The sequence below is a fragment of the Vombatus ursinus genome, unplaced genomic scaffold, assembly GCF_900497805.2.
Source record: "Vombatus ursinus unplaced genomic scaffold, bare-nosed wombat genome assembly UNPS02000577.1, whole genome shotgun sequence".
In the NCBI taxonomy this organism is placed as follows: Eukaryota; Metazoa; Chordata; class Mammalia; order Diprotodontia; family Vombatidae; genus Vombatus; species Vombatus ursinus.
Genome location: NW_020940355.1, coordinates 23,494,940 through 23,512,415, shown reverse-complemented (window position 1 = coordinate 23,512,415; position 17,476 = coordinate 23,494,940). Strand labels below are relative to the sequence as shown.

Here is a 17,476-nt window from a genome sequence, read left to right as displayed (position 1 = left end):
GGAAGTTTTTTTTTTTCCCTGCTATAGTTTAGGTCAGCCTACTAATTAGAAGCTATCTTTGATTTCTGTCTTGTTTGCATATCTAATTACCATGACAGCTAGACATTACTGCATAGGTAAATATCCACCTTTAAAAGGATCATAGATTGAGATCTAAAAGGGACCTTTGAGGCCATTGAGTCCAGCTTCACCATTTTACTTGTGAGGAAACTGAGTCACTACACAGGTAAAGACTTGCCCAAGATCCTACATAATGTCTAAGGCAAGGTTTGGATCCAGGTCTTACTGACTGCAAGTCCAGTACCCAGTGGGTTTATAGTGATTTATCCAAACACTGTGAGCTCCTGTCAGAAACTTTTTCTGCCCCTTACGTATCTTGTTAGTGAGTTGCCTGGCAGCACTGAGAGGTTAAATGACTTGCCCAGAATCTTCTATTCAGTAAGTGTCAGAGGTTGAGTTCTCTATCTTAATTAAATAGTTGAATTTTATTTTAAACATTTAAAAAAAGAATCCTGATTTTTAACACATACATACTACAGGATGAAAAATACTATTATTTGGGTGACTTTTTAAAGCTTGTACATATTGTGTGTCACTTTAATGTAAATAGCATACATTATAAATGATTTTGCTTTGGGTCATGTCTGAATTAGAACATTTAAAAATTTTTATTTTTAATCAAATTAATTGAACTGCTAATTGAATACTGTATGGGAAATATCCTATTTTAATGAATGAAAAATAATTTATAAGTATCAAAAGCAGTACCGTACATACTACTAGTCTTTACATTGTGATTAGATTGTATGCATTAACATGCTTCAAAAGCTCTTGAAAGCAACGAGTTCTTTTAACTTTGCTATTATTCACTACCTTTTCTCTCATTAACACCTCTTTCCCCATTCAGTCAATCATGTAGATTCTGTCTTCACAGCCACTACCTACTTGATGCTCTCAACACCTTTTACCTAGACTATTGAAGTAGTCTTCTAATGGTCTTCCTGCCTCTAGTTTCTCCCCTTTCCCATCTAGCCCCTCTTTGACTATCAAATATTTCTAAAGGATAAGTCTATGTCATTCTTCTTAGGAACTTTCCATGACTCCCAGTTGCCACTAGGGTAAAACACAAACTTCTCAGTAGGACATTTAAAGTCCTCTGCCTTCTAGCTTTTTAGCATACCTCTCTTGGCTTATTTCTCATGCATGCTATGTTCCAACCAAATTGGCTTACTTTCTGGTCCTAGAATTCTATATTCCATCTCCTTCCTTTGTATTGGCCTTTGAACAGACTGGCAGCTGTATCTGAAATGTGCTTCATTCTCACCTCCACCCCTTAGAATGCCTGACTTCCTTCAACTTCATTTATCATTTCCTGTGGAAAGTGTTTATAGATTTCCTCTAGTTCAGCGCTTCTTAAACTGTGGGTCGTGAAATGTTGAGGGGGTCACAAGTGGAAAAAGTTTGAGAAGCCTTGCTATAGTTGATAATGTACTTAAATAATCATGTATATACTTAGTTTTTTGCATATTGTATATGCCCAGGAGAGTAAAAGTAAGCCTCTTGCAAGTTAGGGGGTGCTTAATAAAATGGTTTTGGGGTTGGTAAGCATTTTCCTGGAAATATTGTTTATGTCAGATTGCATATTCTTTTTCTGAGGTTGCCTGTTTACCTTGGTATAATTGTAAATTAGGGACATCACAATTGTAAATTTTCCAGTGCAAATACAGTATATATATCATATTGGGTCTTAATAAATGACCTTAGATGTAAAGCGTTCAGTTTATTAAGCAAGTGTCTACTATGTGCAGGAGATGCAAAGACAAAAATGAAACAGTTCCCTTCAAGTCGCATACGTTTTACAAAGCAGGTTATAACCTGTAAGTAAGCAATACAAGGTACGTACAAAGTAATTTCAAGAGGAAAAGAGTGCTAACAACAAGGGAGGTATTTGAAGAAAGACTTCAGGTAGGAAGTGACATCAAAACTGTACTTGAGATGCTGCTGAGATGAGATGAGAAAGGAGCCTCTTCTAGACACGAGGCCATTTATGCAATGCCACAGATACAGGTCGCGGAATTTTGTGTATAGGGAATAGGTTAGCAGGCTAATATGACTGTGATGGAGAGTTCAGAAAGGGGAAAATATAAAATAAAGATTGGAAAGATAGATAGGAGCCAAATTGAGAGAAGGCTTTAAATACTAGTTTGAGTTTGTATTTTATCCTTGAGAGAGTAAGGAGATTGAACAAAGGAGCATCATGGTTGGGCATATTCTTTAGAACGTCAATTTGGCAACCATGTGTGGAGGATGGATTGGAAGTAGGAGAGATTGGAGACAAGGAGATGAATTAGGAGATTATTGCAGTAGTATAGCTGACAGATGATGAGGACCTAAACTAGGGAAGAGGCTGTGTGATTTTTAGAATAGGGGTTAGATGCCAAACTTGTTTCTTGGTAACTGATTAGATAATGGAAGTTGAGAAAGAGTCAAGGATTAAAAGGTTACAAATCTGGATAATTAGATGATGGTGGTACCATCAACTATAAAGGAGAGTTTGGAGTAAGTAGAAGTGTGGAATGTGGAAATGTAATGAATTCGTTTATATTGCCTTTATATACCAGTGTTTTTTTTTTTCATTCATTCCTTAATCAGTGGATACATTTTGTTCTAGTTCTTTACTACCAAAATGTCTTGCTATGATTATTTTGATATATATGCACCTTTATTTTTTGTGTTTGTGTTTTGTAGTGTGTGTGTGTGTTTGTGTGTCCATCCAGATCATCTCCCTTATTAGAATTTAAGCTGAACACAAACTGTTTTGCTTTTGTCTTTCTGTCTCTAGCTCCTGGAATTGTGCCTGGTATAATGAGCACTTGATAAATGTTTGTCAATTGATAGGAATTTTGCTATTAAAGGGAGAAGATAGTTTTTAAAATGATAACTTCAAGGGAATGGTAGAGTTATGAGGTTGTTGTGTTTTTTGGGTTTTATATTTTTTAAAGAATGGGGGAAAACTAGACCTATAGTGGAAAAACTAGTGGATGAAGAGAAATTAAAGAAGAGAAATAGAATGGTTAGGGGAGCAAGTCATCATAGGAGAACTAAGGGGATGGATTTAGGGGAATGAGGGGTGGGGTCAGCCTTGGTAAGGAATTGTGCAGTCAGTTATAGTGTACCATTCTTTATACCATATGTTCTTCATGTTTCCTCAGTTATAGTATACCGTTCTTGGACCATATATGTCAGGCCCTTCTAGCTGTCCTCCACTATCTCTTACAGTCTGTCCAAGTTCACGAAGTTCCTTGTTTCCATGATATTGTCTATCCATTTCATCCTTTCCCATCCCCTTTTCCTTTTGCCTTCAATTTTCCCCATCAGAGTCTTTTCCAATGAGTCCTGTTTTCTCATTATGTGGCCAAAGTATTTAAGCTTCAGCTTCAGTATTTGACCTTCCAGTAAATAGTCTGAATTAATTTCTTTGTATATTGATTGATTTGACCTCCTTACTGTCAAAAGGACTCTCAAAAGTCTTCTGGCACCATAATTTGAAAGCATTGATTCTGTGGTGCTCAGCTTTCCTTGTAGTCCACCCCTCACAGCCATACATTGCTACTGTAAAAACCAGTTTTGACTATGTGGACCTTTGTCAGCAAGGTGATATCTCTGCTTTTTAGTTTGCTGTCCAGATTTGCCATAGCTTTCCTTCCAAGGAGCAAGTGTCTTTTAATTTTATGGCTGCAGTCATTGTCTGCAGTGATCTTTGAGCCCAAGAATATAAAATCTGATACTGCTTCCATTTCTTCTTCCTCTGTTTGCCAGGAAGTGATGGGACCAGTTGCCAAGATCTTAGTTTTTTGATGTTAAGCTCCATTTACACTCTCTTCTTTCGTCCTCATCAAGAGGCCCAGCTCTTAATCAGAGACTTAGCAAAGGAGTAGGGAATGGGAGATAATGAAGGGTTTTGAAGTATCAAATGGGAAAAGAGAAGTAGGAAGTGAGGGCCTCTGCTGAATAAGAACAGATGTAGGATGTATAGAAAGAATGCTTGAAAGAGCTGTTATGAGGAAGGTGATAAGGTGTTTGTTGTTTTGCATGTTGTATCCAACTCTGATCCTATTTAGGGTTTTCCTGGCAAAGATACTGGAGTGATTTGTTATTTCCATCTCCAGATCATTTTACAGATGAGGAAACTGAGGCAAACAGTGTTAAGTCACTTGCCCAGGGTCACACAGCTAGTAAATGTCTTGAGGCCAGATTTGAACTCAGAAAGATGGGTCTTGCTGACTTCAGGTCTGGTACTCTATCCACAGAGCTGCCTAGCTGCCCTTGATAATAAGGTACAGGGAAGAATAAAAGGATTTCTGTGCAGTATGCAGGGCCCATGAGATTAGATAGCATAAATTGAAATTAGATGCATAAATTTTCAATGAATACATTGATCCTGGCTGTATTACTTTCCTCAGCAGTGTTCAGCAGCACACGAATGGGAACAAAGAAGTTAGGTGATAGGGGTTATCCAGGATTGGAATTTGAAAAGCTGTGGCTGGCAGTAGAACTAGGGGACAAGGCATTCAGGGACAACTGATAGTGTACAGTTGAACTGGCCAACAGTACAGTCGAGACTGTTAAGTAAGGGAAGGGAGGCCAGAGCAGGGGTGATGCATGGGGAACTAAGAGGGATAGAGAGATTCTAGAGGTCACTGAAAAAAATAAGAATTCAAGACAATTCTCTTTAAAGATAAGTTTTTAAAAAAAATTTTTTGTTTTTGTTTTTGTTAGGCAATGGGGTTGAGTGACTTGCCCAGGGTCACACAGCTAGTAAATGTGAAGTATCTGAGGTCCAATTTGAACTCAGGTCCTCCTGACTCCAGGGCCGGTACTCTATCCACTTCGCCACCCAGTTGCCCCAAGTTTTTAAAATTGTAAAAGTGTATTTGATCAAGTGAAACACTGTTCCTTTCTCCTATGAATATTATGAGTAGAACATTCCTCTTTTGTAACTTTGTCTTGTGAAGCTTAACTTTGTAGTTTTAAATAATGTCTTAGCTCCTTCTTTGCTATTATTTACAGCTTCACCTAATTAACTGGCTCACCATAAGTTGTTTTGTAAAATGCAATAATAAAACATTTGTAATCTGTACTCAACAGGGTTTTCAAATATTGGTTTCATTGAGAACCTTCCACCTTCTCCTACTGTTCCATGCCTTTATGATGTCTCTTCATTAAACTCCTATGGATCATCACTTTGAACTCCAGGATCAAAAATAAACTTTTTAACATTTAGAGCTCTCCAGCCTGGTACCCTCCTACCTCTTCAGTCTTCTTGCACTTTTTTTCCTCTGTGATCCAGTGACACTAGCCTCCTTGGCTCTTGCTCCTAGCACAAGACAATTCCATCTCCAGAGTGGAGATTTCAATGACTCCTTCCTATGGCTGGAATGCTATTCCTCCTTACCTATGTCCCCTGGGTCCCCTGCCTTCAGATATCAGCTAAAATCCCATCTTCTCTGGGAAGCCTTTCTTGATCCCTGTTAATGTTAGTTGCCTTCCCTCTACCATTTCCAATTTTTGTTTTATCTGGGGTTGGTTTTTGTTTTGTTTTGTTTTTGTATGCTCTCTTTCCCATTAGACTCTAAGCTCCTTGAGGGCAGGGACTGTCTTTCACCTTTTTTATATCCCCAGATATTAGCACAAAGCCTGGCAAATAGAAGGCACTTAATTATTGACTGATTTTTCGGGAATGTCTTCCTGTTACCTGTTAGGCCCAGGTTTTGAAGTATCTGCAACAGAGCTAGGGTGTCAGGCAGCATCTACCTGCCTAAGCTTTGAGCTTAGAAAGGGACTCCTACCTAAGTAAGGATGTGCTCCACTTAAAGTACTATAAGGTAGGCTGTATTCTAAATCTTTGTTATTAAAAAAAAGTTTTATATTGAGGGGCTAGTATTCATCTCATTATATAAACAAACTTAATTTGCTAAAATGATTGGGAATTTTTTTGAAACTTTTCCCTCCTTTTTATTCCCCCATTTAAAAAGAAAATATATAATTGATGTAATTTGTCTTTACATCAGTCATTTCCGTTCTTGCTCCTCTAGATTGAATACTCCATTTGTGTCAAAGAAAAACAGTTTTAAACAAAAACATCTAAACAATAACCACATTTGACAATGTATCTAATATTTGCCCTAGTAATCCCCTGTCTTTACCACAAAGGCAAAGATATGTTTCATTACCTGTTCTGTGGGAATGATTTTTTGTGAACTTTTCATTTACTTATTATTATGTAGTTATTATGTATGTTATATTCTCCTTTCTACTTATTTCATTCTGCATCATTTTATACAAAGGTTTCTCTGAATTTTTCATATTCACCATTTCTTTCTGAAGAATAATATTCCATTTCATTTATTTGCCATAGTTTTTTTAGGCATTCCTTAATCAGTGGACACCCATTTTATTCTAGGATTATTTTGGTATATAGAGACCTTTTTAAAAAAAAAAAACTGCATTTATGTTGTAATCATTGTGTATATCATTCTCTTGGTTTTGTTTATTTTGCTCTCCATTAGTCCGTACCAATTTTCTCATGCTTCTCTGAATTCTTAGTATTTATTGTTTCTTATAGCACAATAATATTCCGTTCCATCAATGTACCACATTTTGTTTAGCCGTTTTTCCCAGTCAATAAGTTTGGCCATTTTTCCCAGTCAGTAGGTATTTACTTTATTTACGTTTCTTTGCTACCACAAAAAGTGCTATAGTGAATGTTGGTAGACCTTTCTATCTTTGACTTTGACTTCTTTGGAGTGGGCTACAGTTTACAATTCTTTTGAGAACTGATCATATTGTTTGGCCAGTAATGTATTAGGGAATAGTTCTTGGTGCTTTTTGTTTTGGAGATTTGAATGTTGATGTTTGGTGCAAAGAATTTTTCATTCTACAGTTTCACTTCTAATTTTACCTTCCTTGATCTTATTTATGCAAAAGCTTTTTAAATTTTACAGTTATCTTTTCTCTTGAAATCTTTTCCAATCTTTGTTGGGAATTCTCTACTTTGCTCTAGTTGTGTAAGGTACCTAAACTTTTCGAAATTTTAGGTGTTACCTTTTGTGTTTCTATTGAATATTCGTATTGATCATACTATGTTAACAGTATAAGATGTTGGGCTACACCTAATTTCTGCCAAATTGCTATCTAATTTTTTTCTTCCGGTTATTGTCAGAATGGGAATAGTTCCCTCAATAATTCATGTTTTGGGGTACATTAAATTTTAGGTTACTGTTGCTTTTTTACTGCTTTATAATTTCCTCTGTTATTTTCTTTGAGATTCTAGCTCATTTGTTCATTGTCAAGTTCTCAGAAGTATCCCTTTGGTATATGAATACACTAAAGCTACAAGACAATTTAGATAATCAATTCATTTTTACTATGCTAGCGTGGCCCAACTCTATTCAGTTAATCTCTCAAATTACTGAAGTCTTCCTGAATTTCTTTAAAGTGGGTTTGTTGTTGTTGTTGTTGTTGTATTTTATAGTAAATTTTGCATCTTCCTTGTTTTATGACTGCTTTTTTCCTAGGTTTTATCATTACTATACAGAAGTACTGGTGATTTTTGCAGATGTTTTTCATTCAACTGCCTTAAGTAATTTTATTTTAATTGTTTCATTATATTATATTCTTTAAATTATTTTAAGTAGTTTATTTGCTGATTTTCTAAGTATACCATCATATCATTTGCAAATAAAGAATATTTATGTCTTTTAATATCAGTGAATGCTAATTATTTTCCTGATGTTGAATCATCTGTGAATCCCTGGTATGAATCCATCTTGGTTATAGTGAATTATTTTCTGTTTTCTTTTTATTTCCTGAATTATGGCTATAATCTTGTGAGAATTTTATTTAAAATCCTAGTTGATTTGAATACATTCTTTAAAGTTCTAGTACTAGTAATAAGCACAAAAATCAGAACTAGAAATGATTAGATCTTGGTTTTGGATAATAACTCGATTCAAAAGCATTTATTTATTAAAACACTTGCTATGTGCCAGTCCACTGTGCTAGGCTCTGGGGATGCCAAAGATGCAAAATACTTACAAAGAAAAAAGGAGGAGAGAATCTGGTTCTTACTTGGGAATTGCTTTTTTTTTTCCCCAATCCTGCTTAACAAGTCTAATATAAAGTAACCTTTTAAAAATAAAAATAAGAAAAGTAACCTTTTAAAAATAAAATTTATTTAGCTGTAAAGCTTCTGCAGGTGGACCATAACACGCACACACACACGTGTGCGTGTGTGTGTGTGTGTGTAAATATTACATATGGAAACTTGAGGCACTTTTTCAGTATTCCTTTTATATCATTAGGCAGATATGTGTATGTGAGTTTTGTGGGCTTTTTTTCTTTTATGCTTAAATTTTTTTTTCTTGGTCTTTTGCCAGTATTTTAGGTAATAGAAGAAGTTTAATTTCTTTTTCTGCCAACTTTTCTTTTTTTGTCCTTTCAAGAACACGTCCTAGAGATGATATTCTTAGCAGACGAGAGAGATCAAAAGATGTCAGTCCTATTAGCAGATGGTCTCCAAGTAGAAGAAGATCAAGTAGGTCTCCTATCCGTAGGAGATCTCGTTCACCAATCAGGCGAAGCAGAACTCCAAGAAGGAGAAGCAGGTCTCCAAGAAGAAGGTAAAAATTCAGTTCAAAATAATTTCTTTCTCTGAAAATGGTAGCATACTAACTATATGTTATAGGAATGGATAAATTTTTACTTAATATAATCTTTGTAGAATATTTCCTATTGAAAGATTGTAACAGTTACTATCATTCTTTTCATGAGTATTCTTTGTTTTGTGTTTTAATTTAAAAAATTCTGTTAGAGTTCCTAGGTATGATAGCACAAATCTGTAATCCCAGGTACTAGGTAGACTGAGGATGATGGATCCCTTGACCTTGGGAGTACTGAGTTGCAGTAGCTATGCAGATTGGGTGTGCACTATTTGGTATTAATATAGGCAGCTAAGTTGCCCTGTGGATAGAATGCTACATCTGGAGTCAGGAAAACCTCAGTCCAAATTTGGCTTCATACACTTACTTAGTTGTGTGACCCTGGGCAAGTCACTTAACCTCCTCCTGCCTCAGTTTTTTTCTTTTGCAGAATAGGAATAATAATAGCACCTACCTCCCAGGATTGTTGTGAGAATAAAACAAGGTGTTTGTAAAGTACTTTATAAATGTTGACTATTAATATGGTGAGCTCCCAGGAGCAGGGAGCCACCAGGTTGTCTAAGGAGGGTCAAAGCAGAGCAGGTCAAAGCTCCTGTACCCATCATTAATGGAATCAGACTTACAAATAACTCCTGAACTTTTGCGGGTAAGATAGGGAGACCCAATCTTGAAAAAAATAAAATTAATCCATCACTCAGTTGTGCAGTAAAGCCTGATTGATTAAAAACTTTAAACAAGCATTTTTCCCCCTTCACTATATTTTAGGGGTTTATTCAGAAATGAAAACTTGTAAGATATGTTATTGAGTTAGTCATTCTTCATAGTCACTCTGCCTTGTGGCAGTGTGTCTGTCTCACTGTCATCAAATCATTTTACCACTTTAAGTCTTAGTTTCCTCATCTCTCAGAGGGGGCTGATAGCCTTGCTTGCAGTGCTGAGGTTCAAATGAGATGATATATATAAAGAACCTTATGAACTTTTAAAGTGGTAGTTAAGGTTTCGTTCTTAAAATATCACCAGCATTTACAATACTGTAGTAATGATGTTACTACAAGATCTGCAAGATCTTCAGTCATTAAAGAGTCAATGATGAATTAACCAGTATTTTTTAAGAAGCTATACTGTTATACAATTTAGATATAATAGAAGAATGTTGGGCACAAAGAGTTTACTGTCAAGTTGAGACACACTTGAAACAATTAGAGAACAGAATCATAAAGTACCACATTGTACTTATTTTCAAATGAATAAGTTGCCTATATTTTCTTTAATTATTTTTTCCTCAACAGAGATAGAGGTAGGCGGAGTAGATCTCGACTTCGACGGAGGTCTCGATCGAGGGGTGGTCGTAGGCGCAGAAGCAGAAGCAAAGTAAAGGAAGATAAATTTAAAGGAAGCCTTTCTGAAGGAATGAAAGTTGAACAGGAGTCATCATCTGATGATAAGTAAGGATGGAACTCTCCTGAAATTATCCTTTTTTATCAGAGTTTAAAGGAAATATTACTTGGTACACCAATTTCTTAGCAATCATTTTTGCTAACTGAACATGTCATGACCATGTTCTATGGGGTTTTTTTTTTGTGTGTGTGGATGGGTTTTTGTCTTTTTTTTTTTTTTTTTTGGCTCAACTTCAGAATTAGTCTTTTAAACATTTAATAAGCATAGCCTTTTTTATTTCCCTCTGTTAATGTCAGTGTGATGGTGGGGACAAGGGGTTTGCCTTTAATTTTTTTTTTCCTAATTAACAAAAGATTTCTCTTCACCTACCACCCCCCATTGTGAAGAAAAACAAAACCCTTGTAACATACATTGTGAAGCAAAATTCCTGTATTGATCATGTCCCAAAAATACACATCTCATTCTGCAACCTGAGTCCTCTGTCAGGTGGTGGGTAGCATTCTTCATCATTAGTCCTCTATGGTCTGGAGGATGGTCATTGCATCGATTAGAGTTCTTAAGTCTTTCCATGTTTGTCTTTTTAAAACATTGTTATTGTATAAGTTGTTCTCCTGGTTCTTCTCATTTAACTTTGTATCAGTTTATACAAATCTTCCCTAGTTTATGTGAAAAAAAATCTGATCATTTTTTGTGATACATTTTTTGTATTCTGTTACATTCATATGCCATAATTTGTTCAGCTGGTTCCAATTGATGGTCACCCACTTAGTTTTTATTCTTTGCTGCTGTTGCAAATATATGCATGTATACGTGTGTTCTTAGTGGTATCACAAAGGTATGCACAATTTAGTAACTTTGGGGGGCATAGTTCCAAATTGCTTTCTAGAATGACTGGATCAGTTCACTCTCCAACAGCAGTGCATTAATTTGCCTATTTCCCCCCCCCCCCATTTGTCAGTGTGGTTGGTGTAAGGTGAAACCTCTTTGCTTTAATTTGCATTTCCCTAATTATTAGTACTATAGGGCATTTTTTTCTATAGAGTTATTCTGATATAATTGCTAGAGAGAAGGCCTCAGAGTCAAGACGACCTGTAAATTGTGACTGTGGGGCACGTCCATTAACTTTAAGTGTTTAAAGCAAGAAACTAGCCCATAAATTGAGGGTAAACAGGTTAATATGTTCCTTCTGTTCTTTTAAACATTATTAGGGACACTTTTCTTTAATAGTCTATCTGCTGTGATTACTACTTATGAAAACAATTCATTTAAAATATCCTGAGCTTTGACATGCTGGATCAGGGGGCACATATTCTGTCCCTTATATGAGTAGCAAAGTAATGATGTGCTATCTAGATAGTTCCTAAAGTTCTTACTATATCAAGGTTCTAAACCTCTATTTTTGGACACTTTTCTTCTGATTTTCATCTTCTATTTAATCTATAGGGAAAGATTTTAATGATCTTGCAGCAAAGGTGGAAAACACATGGGATCTTTTTTGTTTTTTGTTTTTCTGAATAAAATGTGTGTGATCAGATGAACATGTAGAAGAACCATTTTCTTTAATACAGTTTGCTGAATCCTAACTAGGAAACTGGCTAACAGTAAAACCTATTATTACCAAGTAAAGTAAATACTGACTGATAGTTGTGTTAAAAATCATTTAAACCAACATGTTTGTATATTTGTCTCGAAACTTTTCAAATGAGCAAAATAACATAAGCTGTAATTAAAATGTTATACCTAAGAATTGTTTCTTATAATGTTTATGGGATTATAGAAGGGATTCAAAGATGGAAATCTGAAAGTTCCTTTTCATTTCTCCCTTAAGTCTAAAGCAAATTTAAAAAGACATCTGCCCCTTTTCCTTTGTGCCTCATCCAGGGTGCTGTAGCCAAACTAAAAGGCCACAGAAGCCCTCTAGCCACAAAAGTCCTACAAAGTAGAGATCTCTAAGAATAGGAACTTTTTTCAACTCTCTTAGTTTTGTAATTACCTCATTTTGTTGATAAGAAAATGGCAAACTATTTGTCATGAGCTTCCTCTTCTACTCTACATCTCATCCCTATGTCATCTCCCAGTCATTCAACCTTTGCTTCCTTTGAAGAGGAGTTGGCCTTCTATTTCCATAATCTCTCTTGGGATTTTCCACTCTTTCTACTCATGTCTTCTACCCTAGTCTAGGCCCTGATTGCCTCTCTGTCTTGGGCTATTGAAATAATTTCCTGAGTGGCCTGCAGTCTCTCTCCATTACATTCTGTCATTGGCAAATCTTAAGACATAGGTCTGACCTTGTCATTTCTCTGCTAAGAAATACTCTGTGGCTTCCTCTTGCCTATGGGACAAAATATAAACTCTTTATCATTGGCACTTAAAGCCTTCCACAATCTGTCTCCAGCTGATCTTTCCAGACTTATTTTTTACTCTATATCAAAGCTAGACTGGCACACTTGCATATAATTTCCTTTCCCATCTGTGCAAAGCCTGGGCTCTTGCCCTGGTTCTTTCCCATGTACTCCCTTCTAAATCTCCATTTCTTAGAATATTTGGTTTCTTTCAAAGCTCAGCTAGGATGCCACCTTGGGAAAATTTCTCCAAATTATGGTAAATATACTTATTTGTATCTGTGTTATAGATCTCTTCTTTCTATATTTGCCCCCCCCCCCAAAATATAATGCTTTGTTAATTTTTCCAAGATTTGTGAAGGCCACGCTTTAAAAATAATTAATAAGACACAAAATTATAAAATTTATTCTTTCAGCCTAGAAGACTTTGATGTTGAAGAAGAAGATGAAGAAGCCCTAATAGAGCAGAGAAGAATCCAAAGGCAGGCAATTGTTCAGGTATGTGCTTATGAATAAAACGGTATGTATGAAGAAGCCCAGGTAATTTCAAAAATTCAAGTAAATAAACATTCTTAAAGCACCTAGTATCTTTTAAATATAAGCTTCTACGTATTTAAAATTATCACTACCCTAAGAAACTGAAAATATTTATTTTGACAAAGCACTAATGTAGTAGCAATGTACAAACAGGGCTTTGAGTGGAGAAACCGACATTTTAAATTATGTTAGAGTTGTAATGTTTTCATTAGGTCTTTCTTTGAAGTTGGGATTTTTTTCCTTCAGATTTATACAATTCTAATCTGAGCCATCTACTCCACAATGAGTTACTTAAATTGATTCTCCCTAGTAAATCGCATAAGCTGCAGGTATTTCAGTTTTATTTTAAATTGCCTCCAAAAAGTCTCACAGGAATAAAAGAATATGCTAATTACTCAAAACTGATAATTTAACAAACAAAATGCCAACCTACTACAATGAGAAAGTTATGAAAGGTTTGCAGTTTAGTTACATTAAAAAATATTTTAGGGGGCATCTAGGTGGCACAGTGGATATAGAGAGCTCTGGCCTTGGAGTGTTGATGAACCTGAGTTCAAACCCAACCTCAGAACTTGACACTTACTAGCTGTGTGATCCTGGGCAAGTCACTTAACCCCAATTGCCTCACCCAAAAAAATTTTTTTTAGAAAAATTTAAGTAGTCTTATAACCTTTGCTGTCTTAAAGTAGAATGTCTCAAAAACTCTTAGAACTTTGGTCCAAATATAGGCCACACTTATTCTCTAGCATGTACCTTTGTACATGTACGTGAGTACAGCCAAAGGTAGAAAAGAAAATAACAATGAAATTGGTAGGTGTTTTCATGATAACAATCAATAAAACTTATTTATTTGAATTAAAAAAGAAAACTGAGCAAGTTTTAAAAGCCACATTTAAATACGGGTATTTGTATGCAATTGTTCTTCCTTTCTGAGAGAGCCAGTCTTTTGTAATATAAGCTATAATCAGAGCAGTAAAGCATTATAATTCCTTATATTACTGAGAAAATTGTGTGTCTCTGTATTTCACAATTATGCTGTGACCAGCAAGGGTTTGATGCCTTCATTAGTCACACTTTGCCAAGTACTATATTGAAATTAATTCCTAATCATAGGTGCTATGAAATGGTAATCCCCAAAAGAATGTTATGCCTTCTAGAGAATCCCTATTGATGCTGGCTTCTGGAGCGTCCTTTGTAAAATGTGGAAATGCCTTATCTTAAGGCCTGCTCGTGTGTAGTGTATAGCAGACGTGACAGAGGGCGTGTGGATGAAGGGTGAGCTTTAAAAAAGACTTAGACTAAAGTAAAAAAATGGAATTGAAAGAGGAAAGATCAGAGCAGTAATGACAATTCAACTACCACAGGGTCCAGCCACACCTGACCCAGGGTAGGATCGGGCTGTTGATTTAAAGTTGGGGTGGGGGGGTAGTGCTGGGAATTTGTGGTAGAAGAATTAGAGGGACACATTGGCAAAGGAAGAAAGAGTGATAGCACAGTGCATACAACCAGGAGTCTGGTATGTGTCTGTATAGGGCAGGAACAATGGGAGAAACTTCATTTACTAGTATAATACCTGTTACAGTGTTTGTGATAACTGGTATCTTCTTTTGTCTTTAGCCATAGTCATTAGCTGTAGTCATAGCTCTACAAATGATAGCAGAGACTTTTCTAACTTCATGTAAGACTTACTGGCTTAACTAATTTTCTAGGTTTGCAATTGTAAGAAATAAAGCTTAATATGTTCAATATCAAGCATACATTTTACTGAAAGTAACACATTGAATTCCTATTGCAGAAGTATAAATACCTTGCTGAGGATAGCAATATGTCTATGCCATCTGAGCCAAGCAGCCCTCAGAGTAGCACTCGAACACGTTCACCCTCCCCTGATGACATTTTAGAACGAGTTGCTGCTGATGTTAAAGAATATGAAAGGGAAAATGTTGATACATTTGAGGCTTCAGTAAAAGCCAAACACAATCTTATGACAGTTGAACAAAATAATGGTAAGTAAATAAAGTGGTATTTTTTAATCATGTAATTGAATTATTAATACCATTTAGTCATGAGAAAAGATTAATTTTAGAGCTTATGGGTGTGCAAAAAAAAGTTTTGACATTTCTTGCTCAATACTGCATTACTGTGAACATTTTTTAAAAATAATGTTATTGATAGCTTTTTGTTTTATTTATATTCACCTTTATTTCACCCTCTACTATTTAATGTGAGCCTGCCCTCATAACAGATTTAAAAAGAGAAAAAGAAATTAATCAGAACTCACCAACACATCAGCCAAATCTGACAGTATGTGTTCCACACAAATAGGTCCCTCACCTCTGCAAAGAGAGTGAGGTGCATTTTCTCATTCCTTCTTTGGGTCCAAACTTGATAATTATAACCACACAGTATTCAATTTCATTTGTTTTTTCCATTTACGTTGTTGTTATATATAATTTTCCTGGTTCTACTTCATGTTGTATCATTCATATTAAGCACAGTAATAATCATGTGCCACATTTTTTAATTCCTTTCCCCAGTCATTGGATGTCTCCTTTGTTTCCATATCTTTGCTCCCACAAAAAGCACTACTATGGATATTTTGGTATATATGGGACTTTCTTTTTGTCTTTGACCTCTTTAGGGCATATATCTAGCAGTGGAATCTCTGGGTCAAAGGGTATGAACATTTTAGTCACTTCTTATTCAATGTAATTTTAAGAAAAGAAACTTGTTCTATTAAAAATATTGCTTATTTAGTATCCAGCATATTAACTATTTTAAACAAGAAAATGATGAAAGTAAAGAACTTTCAAGGGAAATTGGTATGGGAAACCTGGATTATGACCATTATTCATTAGGGTTTTATGGGGTACATCTATAAAACACTTAAATAAAGATTTTGTATTCTCTTAAGTATTTAAAAAGATTTCAGAAATGCTGTATAGTGGAAGTCCTTTATTAGAATACATTTTGTATTGCCTTTAGGACAATTACTATTGAATTATGTGTTTTCCTTTTGTTATCTGTTCATGATAGTCCAAATGATTGTTATGAATTTCCATTAAGGTTCAACTCAAAAGAAGTTATTGGCTCCTGACATGTTCACCGAATCAGATGATATGTTTGCTGCATATTTTGATGTAGGTAATTTTAGAATTAGTTTGTTTTCCAGCTTATATTGATAGTACTGTTGCATATTGATTGATATGACTGCAAGAAAAAGTTGTGATAGGTTGATCACCAAATGAAAATTAATAGTGTAATAATGATAATATTAAAAAGCACAAGTCTAGGTTCTGAAAATGTAGTAGAGGTTTGTAAAGCAGCATGGTCAACATTTGGCTTGGACCTTTATTTTAAAAAGTGTTCAGTTTTTGCCTCTAGATTGTCATGTCCTTTATCCAAGTATTAGAGGCTAAATACGAAAATGTTTCACTATCTTATAAAACCAGGAACTGTAATTAAGAGTACCTTACAAAAGTATCTGGTGACAAGTAAAGATAAATATGAAGAATACCAAGATTTTGGAATCAAAATAGAAGGGCATAAGATGTCCCAATGCTGTTCAGGGACCCCAAACAGTAAATAGCTGAAATAATTAATCACTTAAAATTTTTTTTTGAAAGTAGTACATACATATTATAAAAATAGTTTGAATAAAAGTTAAATAATACAGGTAACAAATGCTCCTCATCTATTATTAATTTAGATGGCTATTGCTGGGTGACCATGGATGAAGAGTAAAAACTTGGTCATCTTCATTTTTCTTTTTCGCTAAGGCATATATAATCAGTGTGGCTCATAACACATGTGAAAAGGGAATTGTTGGAACAAAGGGTAATATATAATGCTACAATTTACAAAGTACTTTCCATACATTAATCTCATTTCAATCTCACAGTTTCTCTTTAAGGGAGGGAGTATAAGCATTAGCTCTGTTTAAAGATGAGGCAACTGAGGTACTTTGAAGTAAAATGACATACTTTACCATGATCACAAGTGGCATGGCTAGGATTTGAACCCTTGTCTTGAGACACCAAGATACAGTGTACTTTCCACTCTACCACATTAGTTCCCAAGAAGTACTTGACTCTGGAGTAAGAAATTTGAAATCAAGAGAAAATATCTTTCATATCAAATCTCTATTTACATTAACCAGTACTATTTTATCCAGTATGATGCCTGGCGCATAGTAGGTGTTTAATAAATATTGATTGATTGGTTTTTTTCCCCCATTCCTTTATTTGAAGAGTCTTAATAAATAAAACAGTGTAGAGAAGCTAATTAGATAACTGAGGTCGCTTTTAGTTTTAATATACTTGCCATGTATGTCTATCAAGAAGTCTGTCAATGACACAGTATGATTATCTGTCTTTACTGTCATCATTTCTTAATTGCTTTTGAAGATATTTAAATTGTCCCTTAGTTTAATTGTAGTGTTTTGCTAGGGGAGATTTTTCTTGTAAATATCTGCAGTAT

At 35.1% G+C, this 17,476-nt stretch overlaps 1 protein-coding gene across 2 annotated transcripts in view; it reads left to right on the top strand.

Moving 5' to 3' along the window:
- The window catches only part of PRPF4B (pre-mRNA processing factor 4B), a 49,000-nt gene that overhangs the window by 13,690 nt on the left and 17,834 nt on the right, over positions 1-17,476 (top strand). For both annotated transcript variants that reach the window (XM_027839269.1, XM_027839185.1), the window contains exons 3-7: positions 8,505-8,681; positions 10,010-10,165; positions 12,877-12,958; positions 14,793-15,003; positions 16,064-16,137. In XM_027839269.1, coding sequence (XP_027695070.1) covers positions 8,505-8,681; positions 10,010-10,165; positions 12,877-12,958; positions 14,793-15,003; positions 16,064-16,137 — 700 coding nt within the window. The remainder of the gene's footprint in view (positions 1-8,504; positions 8,682-10,009; positions 10,166-12,876; positions 12,959-14,792; positions 15,004-16,063; positions 16,138-17,476) is intronic.